This window comes from Xyrauchen texanus, chromosome 37 (assembly GCF_025860055.1).
Source record: "Xyrauchen texanus isolate HMW12.3.18 chromosome 37, RBS_HiC_50CHRs, whole genome shotgun sequence".
NCBI lineage: Eukaryota > Metazoa > Chordata > Actinopteri > Cypriniformes > Catostomidae > Xyrauchen > Xyrauchen texanus.
Window position 1 is genome coordinate 29,757,899 of NC_068312.1, and position 20,891 is coordinate 29,778,789.

Consider the following 20,891-nt stretch of genomic DNA (forward strand, 5'->3'; position numbering starts at 1 on the left):
AGAGAAAGGTGTAGGCCACATTCTGATGGTTCTGTTCTAATAGATACAAAGGGGTCTGTTCTAGCATACTCGATAAAAGCATCACTGTTATTATTGCTCATACCTCTGGTTTTTCCTTGTTGAAAAGGTTTATTATTTTTCTAAGTGATCAGATGATAAAACAGGTGAATCAAACTCATAGACTTACGTTGAAGAAGGGACCCAGGTTCTACATTCACAACACAGCTGAATGTGGCCCATATATGATTTTTGGCTCAGATCAGAATGTTGAGCTGGATTAAAGGGATCGTTCACACAAAGATTAAAATTATCCCATCATTTACTCTTCCTCATGCCATCCCAGATGTGTATGACTTTCTTTCTTCTGCTGAACACAAAACAAAGATTTTAAGATGAATACCTCTGCTCTGCAGGTCCATACGAAGCAAGCAAATGGTGATCAGACCTTTGTAGCTCCAAAAAATAAAGTTAAAAAATCCAGTGGTTAAATCCATATCTTCAGAAGCGTAGGTGTGGGTGAGAAACAGATCAAAATTAAGTCTTATTTGTTTTTTACTTTCACATCTGAAAGTGTCATGTGGTGCCTGTTTAGTTTCACTTTCACATTTGAATGTGAAAGTGGAGATTTGGAGTAAAAAATGACTTAAACATTGTTCTGTTTCTCTCCCACACCTATTATATTGCTTCTGAAGATGTAAATTTAATATGGATCACTTTATTGTTTGCTTTGTGATTTTTGGAGCTTCAAAGACTTGATCACCATTCACTTACATTGTAAGGACCTACAGTGCTGAGATATTCTTCTAAAAATCTGAGTTTGTGTTCTGCAGAAGAAAAAGTGAAACACATCTGGGTTTGGCATGAGGGAGTAAACAATGAGAGAATTTTCATTTTTTGTGTGAACTTTCCCTTTAATATAAAACATTTCACATAAAAACCGACCTGCCTGTTTACGTTGGAGAAAATCTGATTTATTTCTTATTTCCACATATGAAAGTGACTCAGAGAGGCTCTGAAAATGTTATTGAGGTTTCAATTCAAGCTCGAGATTTCATATCAATTAGATTTTTGACCTTCACACAGTTATTCAAAAACATATCTGTGTCACATGTGAATTGAAAAATAAAGTATGTTACAAACTGACCCAGAAAATCCTTGCAACCATGTAGCAATGCCCTGGCAACCACCCAGAATCCCCTGGCTTTGTGGCAGCAAGTTTTTCACAGGCAAGCACCACTTACATTTGTGATTCCTCCAAAGTGCTTAGAAACGCTTAGAAAATTCTTTGAACTTCTGGCATTTCAGCATTTCATACTTTTGAAGGGCATTGTCAGATTAGATTACCATGACAAGAGGCACAGAACAATTTATGTTTTATAGTGTCTTTGTTGTTTGTTATTTCTGTGCAATTGTATCATTTAAAAGTATACTTGAAGTTCACATGACATTTTAAATGCGACCCATACCAGATGCTGTTGGGAAAAAGTACGTTACAAACTTACCCAGAAAATCCTTGCAACCACCCAGAATCCACTGGCATTGTGGCAGCAAGTTTTTCACAGGCAGGCATACTTTTAAGTATCATGCATCATTGTTGCAGGAACTGTTGTCTATGGGGATTAAGTGAGAGAGAAAGAACAGTGCGCACACCCTGTGGCCCCAGCAGATAGCCTGATTCTATGCCACGCCTTGAGAGGTTCGGTTGGGTCTTACGGTGTTCGGAAATATTAAGATTCTCACACTTGAGATTGTATGATGTGAGCGAGGGAAGAGAAGGAGACAAGACCATGTCACTCCAATAATGAATCTGTCTTGACTTGACATTTGAAACACCAGGTGTTATCAGCTAGCAAAAAAAAAACTCCCCTGAAGCTCTTTGAAAACACTTAAGATTCTTTAAGATTTCTTATGCATCACTGATGTGGCAGTTATCTGTCAACTGCACTGCTGGATGGGACCTCTGTAAATACTGCAAGTGTTATTTGTATGATTTGCAGTGGCACAGCTCTCAGTCTGTAGAATGTAGTTATGGTCCCTCTTGTCCTGATTCAGATCTTCAATGATTTAAATGGATAGTTTACACAAAACGTTTTATTCTGTCATCATTAACCCACCCTCATGTGGTTCCAAACTCAAATGACCTTCCGTGAAACACAAAAGAACATGTGGGCACACTAAATGAGGTTGTAATTCAGCCTAAAATCTTCTTTTGTATTCCATGGAAAACAGAAGGTCATACAGGTTTTGAAGGTATCTCTTAAAATAATTGATACATATCACTACAGTTAGTTAGAACCATTGTATCCTCTTTTCTAGACTTAGCACCCTAAGTTTATTCAAATTGTCTTTTAATTTCCAAGTTTTCAAGGTCTCAAGAGAAACAACTGCTTACTACATTCTGCTCTGTATATATTTTATGCTGCCTACTATTTAAACAATAAAAATAGTATGCGCAACATCATTCTTTATGCAAAAATAATAATTTTAAACTGTATTATGCTTTGTCACATATGTTTGCTAAATAATTAAATAATGAGTCCAGAAAGAGATCAGGGTGGATATTGGTTCTAGTTCATACAACCCAAATTCAGAAGAAGTTGGGACAAATGCTAATAAAAACATACAGGAGTGATTTGTACATTATATTCACCCTTTGCTCTATTGAAAGCACCACAACTAAACTATCAGACGATTGCAACACGCTCCAAAAAATTGGAGACGGGCAATTTAAGACTAATAACAATTTGACGAGTTGAAATAACAAGGCAATGTGAAACAGGTGATGTTAATCAGGTGAGGCAATCTTGTCATAGTTTATAAGGAGCCTCCAAAAACAGCCCAGTTCTTCAAGAGCATGGATCATTTTGGGCATTTCACCCTCTACAGTGCACAATATAGATTCAAGGAATCTGGTCAAATCTCTGTGGGTAAATGGCAAAACGAAAACCATTTCTGAATGCATTTGGTCTTAAAAAACAGAATTCATTATGGATATCATGAACATGGGCTTGGGATAACTTTAGTAAATCTTTGTTAGTCGACACCACTCGCCGCTACATCCACAGATGCAAGTTAAGACTTTACTTTGCAAAGCAGAAGCCCTACATCAACACTGTCCGACGCTGCCAACTTCTCTCGGCTCGTTCTCATCTTAGATGGAAAGTAGAACACAGGAACTGTGCCTTTTTGGTCTGAAGAGTCCACAATTCAAAACGTTTTTGAAAAACAAAGCCATTGTGTTACACGTTCCAAAGATGAAAAGGGCCATCCAAGCTGTTATTAGCATCAGGTCCAAAAGCCAGTGTCTGTATGGGTCAGGGGTGTGTCAGTACCCATGGTATGGGTAACTTACACATCTGTGAGAACACCATGAATGCAGACAGATATGTACACATTTTGTAGCAAGATATACTGCCATCCAGCACCATCTTTTCCAGAAAGGTCCTTGCATTTTCCCGCAGGACAACTTCAAATCCACATACTGCCCGGATTACAAGCGCATGGCTGTGTGAGCAGAGAGTGCGTGTGCTAGATTGCCCTGCCTACAGTCCTGACCTGTCTCCAATTGAGAATGTGTGGCGCATTATTAAGCACACCATCCAGCAATGAAGAACCCATACAATTGTGCAGCTAAAGACTTACAAAATGGATGATTGAGGGAAAATTCCACTTTCTAAACTTAACAAACTTGTGTCTTCAGTGCCAAAATGCTTAATTTGTGTTATTAGAAGAATTGGTGATGTTTCACAGTGGTAAACACTTGATTGTCCCAACTTTTTTGAGCGTGTTGCAATCATCTGATTGGAAATTACTGTCTGCAAGGTAAAACATCATATAATGTTAAGTTGTAGTGCTTTCAGTATAGTTGTTATTAGCATTTTTCATATTGTCCCAACTTTTTCGGATTTTTGGGGTTGTACATCACACTGGAAGGGAAATGTCAGGTGGAGAACATTGCATTGGAGATACGGTATTGCATGCATTGTGCACTGAGCAACTACTGCACATTTTGGCATATATAGGAGGCCATGCAGATATTCCATTCACATAGAAAGCTACAGTCTTTCGAAAATGGTGGTATGCCACCCCAAACGTATCTGTAGTCCTTCTTTCCATAAAGTGCTCAGTCGTCTTCTCTGACACAACTTTTTCTTATAGTTCTCAGATAGTATGAAATTTGCCTCTTTCTCCTTTCCTCCCTCCCACGCTGGTCATGACCCCTCACACAAGTGCGTTCCATTTCTCCTCTATTTTACTTTCAAGTTATTAAAGCTGCTGTTATTAAAAGAAGAGATAAGCTAATCTATATTTGCATTCAGTCTATGGCAATTCATTAATATTATGACATTTACTGCGAGCTCTCGGAGTCTGCCTGCTACCCTTTTCCTTCAGCGAAATGTTAATTTAAAGTTCTGTCTTTGTAATGGAATAAGAAATCCTCTCTGGCCTATCAAATTCAGTGCTGCGGGAGCTGAATACTAATTCAGACGGGGGAGTGTTTGGAGAAGTAGAAGCCAGAATTGGTTTTAAAGTCTGTTAATATGATGAGCTGTGTACTCTTATTAAGCTCTGATTGTTCATGGGAGTTTTATTCACTGTCTGTCCACTCAAAAAAAAAGACTCTCTCTCCCTCTGTGTCTCTCTCTATCTCTCTCTCTCTCTAGACTACTCACAATGTGCACAAGGCACTTTGGCAGCGTTGTAGCACAGACCATTCGGACCTACAAGACTGACCAGTTCCCATTACTTCTAATTGTCATGGGCAAACGGACATCAAATGAAGTTTTAAATGTCATTGAAGGTAATATGTATGTATATGAACTATAAATAAAACTATTGGATTTCATAAAACTGAAACATTTAATAAATCTTTAACAAACCTTAATTCTTAACAGATTAACATTTTGTATTTTTTTCATTTTGTAATGTTTTTGAATACACATAAAAACATTAACGAAATGTATAAAATGGGGTCCAAATATTTTTTTTTCAAAGTATTTATTTATTTATTATGCAAATTGTATTATCAGCTCAACAATTTGAGTGAAAAGTTGAATTGAAAAATTTAACATGAATTTCAGAATATCTTAGTATTTGGAATGTTCCCATTTTCCTTTGCTTTAATTTCAGGGTTCCCAACAGTCATCAAAAACCTGGAGATATTAGGGAGTCGTAAAATTTTGATTTCCAGTCTTGGAAAAGTCATGCACATTGATAAAATCTTAAAAATAAAAAATAGAAATAGTTATTCACATTTCTATAGGGAATATACATTGTTAAAGCTTAGCTTAACCTAAAATGGTTCCATCAGATAGATTTTGCTCTTGTGTAGAAAACAACTTGCTTGCACGGCAAAGTGATTTCTGATTTGTAAGCACATTTTCCTTTTGAGCCCAGAATAGACCAGAATAGTTCACAAATCAGTCTGAATGGTTCATTAGCAGATTGGTCTGAATCAAAACTATTTTTATGAATCCATATCCAGCTATTTGAAAATCCAGGAATTTCTTTCACAAGGAACATTTTTACATTAATAATGGAGGATAGCCAAATTTCATCATTCTGCTACAGTCTGATTGTGTTATTCTATGCTTGTGTTATGAAGGCAACACAACAGTGGATGAACTCATGATGAGACTCATGGGGGCCATGGAGATCTTCACCGCACAGCAGCAAGAAGACATCAAAGATGAGGTGAGAGAATTGAAGACGCCCACCAGACAGAGATTCATATACAAACACTACACCGATCAGCCACAATATTAAAACCACCTGCCTAATATTGTGTAGGTCCCCCTCGTGCTCCCAAAACAGTGCCAGAATGCTATTTTGAGATGCTGTTCTTTTCACCACAATTGGACAGAGCGGTTATCTGAGTTACCGTAGACTTTCTACCAGTCGAACCTGTCAGGCCATTCTCTGATTACCTCTCTCTTCAACAAGGCATTTCCGTCCACAAAACTGCCACTCACTGGATATTTTTGGTTTTTGGCACCATTCAAGAGTAAATTCTAGAGACTGTTGTGCGTGAAAATCCTAGGAGATCAGCATTTACAGAAATATTCAGACCAGCCCATCTGGCATCAACAATCATGCCACGGTCCAGATAATTTTTTCCCCCGATTCTGATGAACATTAACTGAAGCTCCTGAACCGTATCTGAATGATTTTATGCACTGCACTGCTGCCACACGATTGGCTGAATAGATAATCGCATAGATGATTGTTGGTGTCAGATGGGCTGGTTTGAGTATTTCTGTAACTGCTGATCTCCTGGGATTTTCACACACAACTCTAGAATTTTCTCAGAATGGTGCCAAAAACAAGAAACATCCAGTGAGTGGCAGTTTTGTGGACAGAAATACCTTGTTGATGAGAGAGGTCAGCAGAGAATGGCCAGACTGGTTTGAAATGACAAAGTCTACGGTAACTCAGATAACCGCTCTGTCCAACTGTGGTGAAAAGAATAGCATTCTTCTCAGCAGAATAGCTGTTTTGGCAGCCCGAGGGGGGACCTACACAATATATTAGACAGGTGTAAGAGAAATTAGAGAGTTGGATTAGATAGTGAAAAAATTTGTCAACAAATGCCCAGCAGCATACGTAGGAACTTCTATAGTGTTTAAAAAAGCTGTAATCTAGGCAAAGGGTGACTACTTTGCAGATGCTAAAATGTATTTGATAATTTTTAGGCACTGCATTATTTCCATAATCCATCTGTGCCATTTCATAGTTTGACGTCTTCTCTATTATTATAAAATCATAGATAAAATGACACAGAAATGCTTCTTGATATTAGACATATTCAAAGTCTTTTTTATGCCACAAGAAATAATCAGGGGCATGTTGGGACAAATGACCACTCATTGTCTGACTCCTACACGTTGGCCTAGAATAGATACGATGCCTGCGTCTTTGTTTGTCTGCATTTCAGACAAACCTTAGAAGAAAAAGCACAATTCACTGGCTGTGTAATGTAAGCTTGCGGTGGACTGCGCCTGTAGAGTCGGCACAATGCCGGCAGGATACAACCTTGGTGTGTAATGACTGCATGTGGTCAGTGATTGTTTAAGTCAATGCAAGCTTTGCAAACAATGTACTTACAAAGAGCTGAAACAAGCCGTGTGTAAGCAGTGTCTATGTTCATGTGATCAATTGAATCAAAAACTTTTAAATGACCTCTTCTGGCTTGACATCTGAGATTTTTCCTAGTAATGAATTGTTAAATGCCTTTATGCAATCTTCCAAGCAAACATTTACATTTATACATTTGACAGACCATTTTTGTCCAGAGCCACTCACTAAGGTATACACTAGCAGTTCATGTGTTCTCTGGGAATTGAACCAGTGGCCTTGACATTGCTAGCACCATACTCCAGTTAAGCTAAGGGAATTAATTCGTAAACTTTCTGGCCAATTAAAAGAAAACGCCTATTTTTGGTTTTCGTTACATGCCACATTCTCATTACAGGTCGGTCCACACTCACTTTGAGTTGAGATAATTATCTGTGTCTCTCTAAACCTTTTGTGAGTGTTAATGTTCGTGTCTGTGGTTTGGTGGGAAATATTCAGACAGCAAACACAGGTTACTGTCCCCTTGAGGCTGAGTCCCTGGACTTGATAAGTCTTGACATCTATTGCCTTGTACCAACATTCTCCTTTCTGTTCGCACCCCTGCGTGAGATGCTTTAAATTATTATTGATCACAAAATGCAACAGGTAATATTTATGCTATGTCACAATCTGTGAATGCTTTTACTAGACTCGAGGAGTTGCGTTCAATCACCTCCTGTTATTAAGGCTGTTTTCCTCTCTCTGTGAATATAGTTCAATTAAAAATGTTATTCACAATTTGTACCTGTTCCATTAGGCTGTGAAATTTGTGCTTCCCTCAGTCAGAGCGCTTGAATAACTCTGACATGTTGATGGATTTTTGCTGGAAGTTCCTTGAGGGTTTGATCCTTGTGGCAATTAATGGTTGTAATTTGTTTGGCTGTGAAGGAAATGTGAAGTGAATCGACTCAAACAGGCAACTGGGGTTATTGAGTATGTTAGAAGAAATGCAGCTAAGGTATTTTGCATGTTCTGTAGTTTGCACTTTTGGCCCTTAGCTTTGAGATGATGCGAACAAAATATGCAATAATTTTTTGCCAACTGAAAAAGTTTGACTTTTTGTGATGCTAAATTTAAGGGAGTAGTTCACCCAAAAACATATATTTTTTAAAATGTTTTGATTCCCCCTCATTTTGTTTTAAAAATACCACATGAGTAGTACAGGCTTTTTGCTCTATATTCCAAGCCTTCTGAAGCCATACGTTAGATTTGTGAGGAATAGATCAAAATTGTAATTGTTATCTGTAAATCTTCCCCTCCATAATTTTCATCATTTACTCACCATTGTTTAATTCTGAAAATACCATTAAAGTAGTCCATATGATTTGTGCTCTGTATTCCAAGTCTTCTGAAGCCATACGTTAGCTTTGTGTGATGAACGGATCAAAAATTACACTCAAAAAGATTGTTAGGTTTGCAGAATCCTCCCTTGTATATATTACACAATGTAACCAAGTTGTTTCACTGGAAAAAAGATGAAGCCTAATTTAACCTATTTGTGTTTGGACGTGACATTTTTTTGTTTGGTTAATTGCAACTGGAAAGGGTATATCTATGTCTCAGCATGCTTTGCTTGGGACTCAATAGGGATAGTAAATGTTATAATTTTCAAAGTGTTATTTTGTGTGTTTTTGTGCAAGATGAAGATAAAGGGGTACTTGTTAGTACCATTATGTTGAAGGGTGGAGCTTGAGCTTAGGATGAGAACAGGTTCATGTAGATGATATTTAATGGTCTCTTCGTTGAGAGGTTGATGTGCTAACTATAGAAAAGTCACCAAGCTGCACTCTGTTCACCAGCATGTTCTTAGCATGCGAACATTCACTACTAGTTAAACATTTATAATTACATAATTATAACATATATAATTACATAAAGAAATAAAATAGATTAATTTGAGTTACTTTGACAGGTCTGATTTTCAATTAGGTTTCCAATACACAAAGTATTTGGAAATAAATTAAGAGAAAATCATTTTAAACACATGGAAACATTGTCCACTATTGAATTAAGTTTAGCCAAAGAGTTATTTTGTGTATATTTGCTGTAATTCTTAAACTCAAAATGTAATATCTCGTATTCACCCTCTTTACATACCAAGTCTTCCGTTGTCATAGGTTAGATTTTGGGGATGAACAGATCAAAATTGTAAGTGTTTTTTGCTGTAAATCTTACCCTCCGTAATTTAAATCTTTTACTCGCTCTTATTTAAAGGTGCAGTATGTAAGATTCAGAAACCCGTGTTATTAATGACACCTGTGGCCTTTAAGTGAACTGCAGCCAGCTACCTGTTACTCGTGCTCGCACACACTCCATACGGAAGCGAGCGAGCGAGCATAGAAACAAAACAATGAGATAACGTACAAAGAGGCTGAACGTGATTCACTGGCATCATACTGACAGATGTGGTAGCATAATTAAAATTACACAGTTATGATTGTTTACTACAAACTTTGAGACTGTATATTATATTTGACTCTCCAGTGCAGGAACAGGGCTAAAATAAAGTGTGGATATAGGTCTGACTATGTGAGACTGTAGTTTGAAGTAATTACTTTTCTTTGCATGATACATTGACTGCATTTATACAATAGCCTATGTTTGCATTAATCAGCTTTATCAATTGCTGTTAGTAAAATTTAGTAGTAGCTGTTTATAAAATAGACTACATTATAAATATGTTGACACAATTCAGTATTGATGTGATTCCTTCACAACTGTTATTTTGATATATCAATGCATTATTGTTTTAGAATAATAGATTGTATATATTTTTTGTATAACCAAGTTACGTTACGCTAATGAATGGGTCTTTTTGCATTATCTTGAACAGTGTCTAGCATTCATTTCATGTATTTTTGTAGTTTACCATGCTGAATAATTACAGATTAACATTGATTATGACAGTTACTGTGAATCAGCATACCTGACTTTTAGTGTAAAGAGAAGATCGTTAATTGTTTATAGGTAGCTTATAATTCGTAAGCGTTATCAGGCAAGATCAAGTTAGCTAAAATGACACAGATCAATCCTAATGGAACTACATTTCACATGCATTGCAGTTATGTAAGCTTATCTGTCCAATAAGAAGAATGCCAATTCAGGGTCTGTTTTGATCCCCAAAACCGAACGAAGGTCCCTCCAGGAATCAAATGCCCTGCTGTTGTTCACTCTAATTTTCGCTCGACCACGATCATGTTCCCGCTTAGCCAGAAGTGATTCAGTTGGTAAATGTTTTTTTGTTTTGTTTTGTATTTTGGCTTACTCTGTGTTGTGCTGGGAGCCGGCCGTTTGCTGTATTCCATCTCTAAGATAACCTTGCCTAGTGTTGCAGAATATTGTGTCTGTTGAATAGCGGAAGAGAAGCACTGAGGCAAGGCTCTTTTGAGCATGCATAAACGTCACATCCTTTGGATTTTCCTGGCAAAAGCAACCTGCTCTCTTCGCATGAAAATCAGTCTACAGGCTTTAATAGGCAACCTAGGAAGTCCTGGGAAGGGCTAATTTTTTAAGTTGTGTTACAAGCCGTTCACACAACGGAAAATTGTTTCATATTGCACTTTTAATAATAAAAAAAATAATAATAAATGTAGTCCATGCGATTTCTGCACTATATTCCAAATCTTCTGAAAGCATGTGTTTGCTTTGTGTGATGAACAGATACAATTTTGTATTTTTATTAACTGTACATTTTCCCCTCTGCTGAAGCTCCCAAATTTAATTTGTGCTTGTGTATATTCAAATATGACTTGTGAAAATGCATCACACAAGGTGTGATATCAATGATAACAGGCATATTGGTTTGCACATGTTGCGTAGTTGAGCATAACATGACATTTTAATATGTAGACATGTGAATGAGATTTGAGAGCTACAGTAAAGTAAAACATTTCCAGAAAGTTTTTTTTTAATTTTTTTAAATGATACACATTACCTTTAAAATGTTGTTTGTTGATTGAAATGCAGCTAGCTTAACTTCTGCTGATCATGTTCGAATTAAAATCATGGATGTATAGCTAGGACCTAAAACCTTTGTTAACCTTGTGTTTGTATACAAATGAGTGAGCCACCAGTTGGGAGTATTGTTGTTTGAAAGCATTTGTTGTTGTACTGCCATTAACAGCATGCCATTTGAGGTAGTTTCAGATTGCCCTTTAAAGTCCTTGGCAGAAATGTCCCTGTGTGTGTGTGTGTGTGTGTGTGTGTGTGTGTGTGTGTGTGTGTGTGTGTGTGTGTGTGTGTGTGTGTGTGTGTGTGTGTGTGTCATTCCTGCCCTGTACAAGCAGGTGACTCCGAGTGACCTGTGCATGTCTGTTGGTATGGATGGACATACATACACACCTTACAAACACTGTCTGGATCAACAGGCAAACCCAGACAGCACACACTCATCCTCCAAGATCACAACAGCATTCCTGTGTGTGTAAGTGACATGACTGGGGTTGTGCAGTCAGGGGGAAAATAGTTCTCCGCTTGCTCCGTCAGCTCCAGTATAACTCACAGCACTGACTCACTGTATGTAGCGTGTTATAGAGAAAGAGAAAAGAGTTTTCTCATTCTTTCCTACGTTTCAGTTCTTTACTTCTTAGCCCTTGATTTCTTTTCTTTCTTATTGTATTTTTGTGAGCTAGAAAATTTTGTGTAAATATATTCATGTAAAAACGAAGACAAAATGTGATTAATATGGTCAAAGGACGTAGTTTAAGTGGACAGATAACTTTCCAAATTAAACTTATTTTTAATTTTACAGTTTAATCATTCATACCAACTTTTCAAAATGTTCTACCATCATTTTTCAATGCTTTGGCACTTGTTAGTGTACTGTTGACATAAAAGTTCAAGCAGTAGCAGCAGTGTCCTGTGGTGTCATTTTATACTTTATCCAAAACAATCTATAATGATTATGAATACAGTTTTTATGACCTCATGAATTGCAAAAAGTAACAAGGTGATTGTATAATAGGTTAGATTATGTTATATGTTATGTTATATGTTGGGTAAGTTTGGGTTGCATTGCGCTAGGTTAGGTTATTATGTTATGTTTTGGCATGCTGTGCTTTGTCATGCTATGCTTTTTGGAATAGGAGTAAGTGGTAGTCAAATAATGTCAATAAACCTTTTTAAAAAATACTTTGCAAAAATGCTTGCACATACATACGCATAAAATTGACAATTATTTGACTAGTTAGCTATCAAATACTCCTGTTCCAAAACAACTGTCTTTGACAAAGTTTGTTGTATACTACAGCATAAATAAACACACCTGTGCCAGCACATCAGTTGCATTCTGTTGTAATGTGGCAAGTTGCAGTTAAGCTAATGAACTACATTACTTGGTGAAATAATTTATAATTGTGATAATATGATTTATTAATGCAATTATTTCCTTATTTGTTTTATAAGAGCACTAGGCCACAATCGTCTGTTCAAGGCTTATTGCTTTATTATAACAGTGCTTTATTGGGAACTTCTTTTGAAATAAATTGCAATATACAGTATTTGCTAGTTCTTCAAAAGAACTATGTATTCGGAAAAGGCATTACGTATTTGTTCCTATTTCCACCCCTCAGATAAAAGATCCATTTGTTTAAAATCCCGAATCACCTGTGTCAGAATTATTACAGAACAACCCGCAAAGACACACACGTTCACGTCTACCCACAATCTCTTCCTATACCATGACACGGTTTCCACACACACTATTACAGCTTGTCTGAATAGAATTTGAGGATGTATCTCCCCTTTGATCAGCCTCTGTGCTCCATCCCTCCTTTCTTTCCTCTATCCTTCCTTTTCTTTTCCTCCGCTCTGTGTATACGGAGCTCTTTCACATTTCCACACAAAGTCCAACCAGTAGAAAAGACCCTTAGTCTTAAAAGAGGCCGCAAACAATTGCACGAGCCTGACTGCACAAAAGCAACAGTAGTTACTCACAGTTTTCTATCTCAGCAGGTAGACCTGCAGCTGTGTGGGTCTTAACAAACAGGATACACATACTCGCACACAAGAATAAAAAAGCTTTCCATTGTATGTAGAGGAACTCCACATATTCACTTCTATAAGATACTATTTCAGTAGTCCCCAGTTAGTGTGTCAGACAGTACAATAGAATTCAGTATGTGGCCATTACTGGTGACAATGACGAGGAACCATCTCGTACGTTAAAGAGCCCATGTGACTGTTATCTGGATAGACCCGCTCTTATTGCCTATCTGGAATAGGATTCAGATAATGCTGTTCACAATGTTACAAAATATATGAAAGTAGCAATTCATGATTGTATTCAACTCAAAAGCTTAATACAATGACCCCTAAAAGTATTTTAGCACTTAAGCCACAAAATAAAATTTTATGAATGTGTTTGTCTTACAGTATATAAAAAATATGAAACCAATGGTATTTATTTTAAAGAGATATAGTACATTCACAAGCTAAACATATTAAAAACTAATTTTTTGTAGGTTTTCAAATGATGAAACTTTTACATGCATTCACCGGCCACTTTATACGGTACACCTGTACATCTGTTTATTCATGTGATTTTCTAATCGACCAATCGTGTGGCAGCAGTGTAATGTATACAATCATGCAGATATGGGTCAGGAGCTTCAGTTAATGTTCACTTCAACCATCAGAATGGGGAAAAATGTGATCTCAGTGATTTAGACCCGTGGCATGATTGTGCTGATCTCCTGGAATTTTCACACACAATAATCTCTAGAGTGTTAGGAAGTGTTCACATGATAAAACAGCAGATGTACTGTTCACTGTGAAATTAATGCATTGTGTCCATTCACAATGTTTTTTTTTGTTGTTTTTCCATGCAAACTTGCTAGTCTGATGTCTTTGACAGTTTATCTTTTTGCAATATTTTTTCAGTGTCTCTTGCAGGAGTGCTATGTTTTTTTTACACAGTGTGTCTTGTTAGAAATAAATGTTTAAAACATCTCGAGACACCTGTATTCGTTTTGTTTGTTGCATTTGGTATGAACCGATCCTAACCCTAACATCTACATTTTCCTTTCAGGATGAACGTGAAGCCAGAGAATTGGTCAAGAGGGAACAGGATGAAGCTTATCGTTTGTCTCTGGAGGCTGATCGTAAAAAGGTTTGGCGAGATACTACATTTTCAAATTGTATAAAAAAAAATGTTAAGCCTTTGAATTACTGTAGGTTTAGACTTGCACTCAGTTTTTTTATTCAGATTAATGTAGGATGGCATTTATTGTGTGCATTTTTTATGCAAGTTACTTTAGTTAAGTATGTTGATGGTCAGTTCTATATTTATTGTTTTAAATGTTACTGTTTTTTACAGAGAGAAGCACAGGAGCGAGAGGAGGCGGAACAAGTGCGTCAGGAGCGAATCAGGAAAGAGCAGGAGGATGAAAGAGAGGTGAAGTTTGGTTTGATGATGTATTTATAATTTTACTGTTTTTGTTTCAATAACATGGTTTAAATGACAAGCATGTTGGATTGTGCCACAAAAAGGTGAGAATGACCCTATGTAATTCACCTTTAAAATGCATGCCATATAAACATGATCCTTCCATGTAAAGTAACAGGATTTTACAGAAATTTATTGGTTTCCTTGTTTTTGTACTACCTGGTGCTCAGTGAAACTTAAAAGAGAATGTTAAGACATTTTTTGCAATCTATCTCGGATTTCCAGCCTTGTGTTACTATTACGTAACCTATTTGCTTCAGCTAATGAGTTACATAATTTTTAACCACTTTTTCCTCATCCATTGAAGCACAAAAATGAACACAAAAAGACATTGTGGACATTTTCTGCATAAATATATATATATATAAACTCAGCAAGAAAAGAAACAGCCCTTTTTCAGGACACTGTACTTTACAGATCTTTATTGTAAAGGGTTTAAACAATGTTTTCCATACTTGTTCAATAAACCATAAACAATTAAAGAACACGAACAGGCGTTAAGACACTAACAGCAATTAAGGTCACAAAACTTAGGACACTAAAGAGACCTTTCTACTGACTCTGAAAAACACCAAAAGAAAGATGCCCAGGGTCCCTGCTCATCTGTATGAATGTGCCTTGGGCATGCTGCATGGAGGCATGAGGACTGCCAATAAGGCCAGGGCAATAAATTGCAATGTCTGTACTGTGAGATGCCTAAGACAGTGCTACAGGGAGACAGGAAGGACAGCTGATCATCCTTGCAGTGGCAGACCACGTGTAATAACACATGCACAGGATTGGTACATCTGAATATCACACCTGCGGGACAGGTACAGGATGGCAAAAACAACTGCCCGAGAAACACCAGGAATGCTCAATCTCTCCATCAGTGTTCAGACTGTCCGCAATAGGCTGAGAGAGGCTGGAATGAGGGCTTGTAGGCCTGTTGTAAGACAAGTCCTTAACATACATCACCGGCAACAACGTCACCTATGGACACAAACCCACCTTTGATGGACCAAACAGGACTGGCAAAAAGTGCTCTTCACTGACGAGTCCCGGTTTTGTCTCACCAGAGGTGATGGTCGGACTCGCGTTTATCGCATTACACCGAGATCTGTACTCTGGAGCTGGATCGATTTGGAGGTCCATCATGGGTCCATCATGGTCTGGGGCGGTGTGTCACATTCTCATCCGACTGAGATTGTTATCATTGCAGGCAATCTCAACACTGTGTGTTTCAGGGAAGACATCCTCCTCCCTCATGTGGTACCCTTCCTTACATGACCCTCCATCATGACAATGCCACCAGCCATACTGCTCGTTCTACGTGTGATTTCCTGCAAGGCAGGAATGTCAGTGTTATGCCATGGCCAGTGAAGAGCCTGGATCTCAATCCTATGTAGCACGTCTGGGACCTGATGGATCGGAGGGTGAGGACTTGGGCCATTCCCCTCAGAGTGCGTAGCTGGAAGCTTCGGGTAATATCTCACTGCAAGAACTGGCAAATCTGGTGCAGTCCATGAGGAGATGCACTGCGGTACTTAATGCAGCTGGTGGCCACAACAGATACTGACTTTTACATTTTGATTTTAAAATTTGGAAAATGTAACACATTATTTTGTTTATATGAAACATTAAAATTTTGACACATTATTCCATTTCTGTTAGTCACATGTCTATGAAACTTGTTCAGTTTATGTCTTGTTGTTGAATCTTTTTATGTTTATACAAATATGAAAGTGAAAGTGAGAGTTTCTTTTTTTGCTGAGTTTATTATATTATTAATGTATTTAGTTTTTCATCTTTTATGGAGCTTGACAACCTGGAATCACTATATGGCGAGAAGACATATGGACATTTTTTTAAAAAAAATGCCCTTTTGTTTTTCATGGAAGAAAGTAAGTCATACAGGGTTGGAATGACATCCACACACAAAGTACAGAGCTCATAACGTTTAGTTTAAGCAGAATGCTGATAACCCAGGCGGCACTCCCCAGTGCCAGATTATTGTCTGTTTATTCAGCAATAAATACTTACCAGGCCTGTTCAGGTGAAACTGCTATATGAGCTGATTTGTCACTTTTAGCAAAACAGGCTTCAACAAAAGCTATGGTTCCATTCATGTCAGAACCTGGTGTGTAGGTAACAGTGTAGACCTTCAAACATACGATACCCTACAATAGCTCACTTCAGCTTCATTTAATGCTCGTTGTGGACAAAGCTTTTAATATAAGGCACATTGTGGAGAGGTAAACACAAAGACAGCCTGCAGGCGAAGTAATTGTGTCAGATCTGTTTTCAGCTTTGTGTGTTTTCGTGTGTGTGTGTGGGTGTGTGGGTGCTGTTAACTCTGCAGCAACCTTGTGTTTTAATGAGAGCAGGGTTTAAAGTTGTTCACCTGCTGTCTGTAATGAACCCAAGGAAAGCTTTACACACTCAAAGAAAACATACACACATACTGATAAAATCACCTGTATTAAACTCCAAACTACAGTTATTTGTTTATTCCCCTGTACTCCTCTATGAAACTTCTATTTGTCACACTTTTATGATGATGTAGTCTCACCTTTGGACGTGAATCTCCAAGCTGTGAAACTGGTGACATCTCATCGATCTCTGCTGCAGAGATCGCCCGTTCAGTCTTAAGACATAACAAAGATTTCTATGATGTCATAAAGGCCATAGCAATCAAAATGTTTGGGCTAGCACACAATTGCAAATAACCTTACTTGCTCTTCCAGGGTGTAGAGGAAAGATTAGATGCAAATTTCCTACATTAATTTCTGAGTCTATTCAAGGTTGAATGACACCAGTTGTGTTAGCTGCCTGTTAAAGGGATAGTTCACCCAAAAATGTAACTTCTGTCATTATTTACTCACTCTGATGTTATTTTAAAACCTGTATGACAGCCTTTTGTGTTGTGTACACAGTAAAAATGGTTTTGAAACAACAAATAAATTATGACAGAATTTTGGGGACAACTAGTTAGCTGACATAAACTTAGTTTTGACATAAGACATAAAAAACATCTCCATGAGCCCCGCAAAGCAAGAAAATTGTGCTTACATGAGATTTGAAATAAACGATTTATTCTCTCCTTTTGACGTCAAACCGCGAAAAGTTGTGTACAATGGATAAGTCAGTAAGAACACCGGTAATGGTGTTTACGTGCATTGCAAATTCAGGGTAATAGGCAAAAATCTACCCATGTCTGTTGGTTTACTTTTAAGCCGTTTATGACCTTACACAGATAAAGGAAAGCCATTTAATGTGTTTACATAACCACATACATTGCTGGCTTATTAAGCAGACTCAGTGTAAAACCTTGCATGTAAATGCACTCTACAATGTCATAATGGCCTTAGCAGAGAGATTGTTTGGGGTTACACACAGTTGTAATTAACCTCACTTGCTCTTCATGTGTGTAGAGGAACGATTAAATGCAAACGGCAAGTCATACATTTATTTCTGTGTCTGCTAAAGTTTGAAGGACACCAAGTTAAGAGATTAAAAGATATTAGAGGCATGTGTTTGGCAACAGCTGTTACAGTGTGTTTGTATCATGTGGATGTGGCATTCATTTCCAACGTTACCAATGATGTTTGTATGTGTGTGTAAACAAGGTAGTAAGATGCTCTCCACATGGGAGTCTATCCAAGCACACACACGCTCAAACCACAGCACCTCAGTGGGTCCACTGTGAAAATAGGAGCACTGAAGTGAAACAAACAGCAGAAGTGTATAGTAGAGGAGAGAGGATAAAAGTTCTATGTCATTTGGTCTCTTTTGTGACACAGAGGGTGGGTGAAAGGAAGACAGGGAGTGCTGATGTCATTATTCTCTCCCGTCAGGTGCTGCACACCCGCTCACGTTTATTTAGTCACAGTGAAAAGGAAGCTACTTAGTTCCCTTTGTGTGCAGGGACCAGGAAACACACAGACACAGGCATACACACATACTGTACATCCTGAGTAAGGGCTAGGGAGAGATGCTGTTCGGCCCCCAGAGGGCTTTTTACATGTGGCCCCTACCTAAGGGAGTGGGGCCGGCACGCGCTCACACAAGCCACCTGCTGCTAATGAGCTACTGTTGTACACTTTGATGAAATATAATTGCATTATGGTGTGTAAATAAAGTCTGCGTGTTTTGTCACAGCATATGCTGCCCAGTGTCACAACAGGAACAACAAGCTGGACTGAAAATCCCAGAGGAACGGCAGGTTGTGCTCCGTGTCACTGGAGACAACACTATTCCCTCACCTCTCTTTTTCTCAGTTTCACTCATTCTTTTTATCTCTGTATGCGATTTCTCGCTGTTTCTCCCCCATCCCTCGCTTTAATTTTTTCCCTTCCCAAACTGAGAAAATTAGAGTGTGATATTTCTATGACGTGTAAAATGGAAAGACTTTTTGTGTTGTTTTCAGTTGCAATGATCAAGCTGTAATGTTGCTAAATTTAGGACCCTTGACACATGACTTGTGTTCTGTATTTTAAGCATACTTTAAGATTTATGCAATTGTGCAATTGGCTTTAACAGTCCACTTGTGAAAATGCTGCTATTTTGCATTTATCTAATAAATAAAATAATAATAATAATTTTATTACAAATATAATATAATTAGCCCAACAGTTGGAGGAAAAAGTGATACTCTGATTTTAATTAAAAAATTAAAATCAGATTCTTCTACCGGCTGTGGCTCAGGTGGTAGAGCAGTTTGGCCACTAATCACAGGGTTGGTGGTTCGAATCCTGGCCCACATGACTTCACATGCCGAAGTGTCCTTGCGCAAGACACTGAACCCTAAGTTGCTCCCAATGGCAGGCTAGCACCTTGCATGGCTGCTCTGCTGTCATTGGTGTGTGAGTGTGTGTGAATGAGACACAGTGTAGACCATTTACCATTTAAAATTTTCATAATCCTAAAACTTGTTTTTTCAATTTTGAATCAGGTTTTAAATCCCTGAGTTTCAGTGTGGACTCAGACTCTTGATCCCGTCCAATGTTGCGTAACGTTACTTTTAAAAGTAACTCGTTAGAATATTGCATTACTCAAAGTAATTTAATTAAAAAGTGTTTTTAATGGAAAGTTAAGTTTTACTTTTGCGTTACTTTTTTCCTCACAGCCACTTTCTCTTCTGCTATGCTATGCATTCCACACGAATAAGCCATGCATTCCATACAAGAGACATTGCAGGTCATGCTACCTACTGTACCACACTCCCATATCAAGATATTCAGTGTCTTACCTAAAGTAGTAAAGTCCAACCCTTGAACCTGCATGAACCTGTCATCATGTGCTGTGCCCATCGACCATGCCAGAGACAATTTAAGATAATCTTCAAAAGTCAGGATAAAATTCAGTGGGGAATGCCAGTCTAACATGTTTAAGGAATAAGTGATGAATAAATACATCTTTTTCTCTTATGTCATCTCAGAGCATGCTTGTTTTGAGTTGATCCACAGTGAGTACAGACACCACAACTTCAAATGTGCATTTTGATACAACTTGAGTGGAATAATTTTAATGCTACCAAAATGTCATAAAAACGGTTTGTTTCAGGACTCAAACTTCTTATTTGTTATTAAACAAAAATGTTGAATATTTTTAGAAACTAAGAAATTTTCTCTGCGTACACAATCAATGTATAACATTGCTTGGAACTACAGATCCAGAGTCTTTTCTCATCCCATTCTCCCAGTTACAGGGAGCTGTAACACGGAGCTGTTCGGCTGCATAAGGGAACTGAACGATTTCACCCTGTGTATCATGTTGTGGCTAGTGGAAAACCAGTCTTATAATCCCTCTGCCTAAATGCATTTAATGATTTTTTTGGTGCAGCATGTATTAACACATGAATAAACCACGTTTCACTCAACCGAATGTTGAACTCGTATTACTCTAAAACATGAAATGTGCATGTGTTTTAGCGAGTTGATTGACAGCCGATGTCAGTATCTAAAAGGTGATTGGCTCTTTTACCTGCAAGCTGGGACTTCCTTTCTACAATCATTGACTGTTTGGTGCTAGAGGCTCTTGGTTGGGTGTTCCAATTTCTCCCATACATTTAAATAAAAGTGACTCCTCCTAAATAGTCTCTGGCCTCACACTCTATAGAACTACAACGCCAATCATGCACTACGTCACCTCCCCGAAGTTTGCACACTAATACTTCTGATTTCTCGCAATACAGGGACAGTAGAGGTGTACAAAAGCTATGTGTTACTTTATTTAAAAAGTAACTCATAGTAACATCAAGATATTATGGTCTACAATAAAAAATATTGCATTCTCGAAAAAAAAAACCGATCTGATTACATAACTCACGTTCATTTTATCGCTTTACCCACAA

General features: G+C 37.8%; 1 protein-coding gene across 2 annotated transcripts in view; it reads left to right on the forward strand.

The window, feature by feature from the left end:
• Nucleotides 1-20,891, forward strand: part of LOC127631045 (FAS-associated factor 1-like) — a 104,175-nt gene that overhangs the window by 65,953 nt on the left and 17,331 nt on the right. For both annotated transcript variants that reach the window (XM_052108998.1, XM_052108999.1), the window contains exons 14-17: nucleotides 4,665-4,801; nucleotides 5,606-5,694; nucleotides 14,141-14,221; nucleotides 14,429-14,506. In XM_052108998.1, the coding sequence (XP_051964958.1) occupies nucleotides 4,665-4,801; nucleotides 5,606-5,694; nucleotides 14,141-14,221; nucleotides 14,429-14,506 (385 nt within the window). The remainder of the gene's footprint in view (nucleotides 1-4,664; nucleotides 4,802-5,605; nucleotides 5,695-14,140; nucleotides 14,222-14,428; nucleotides 14,507-20,891) is intronic.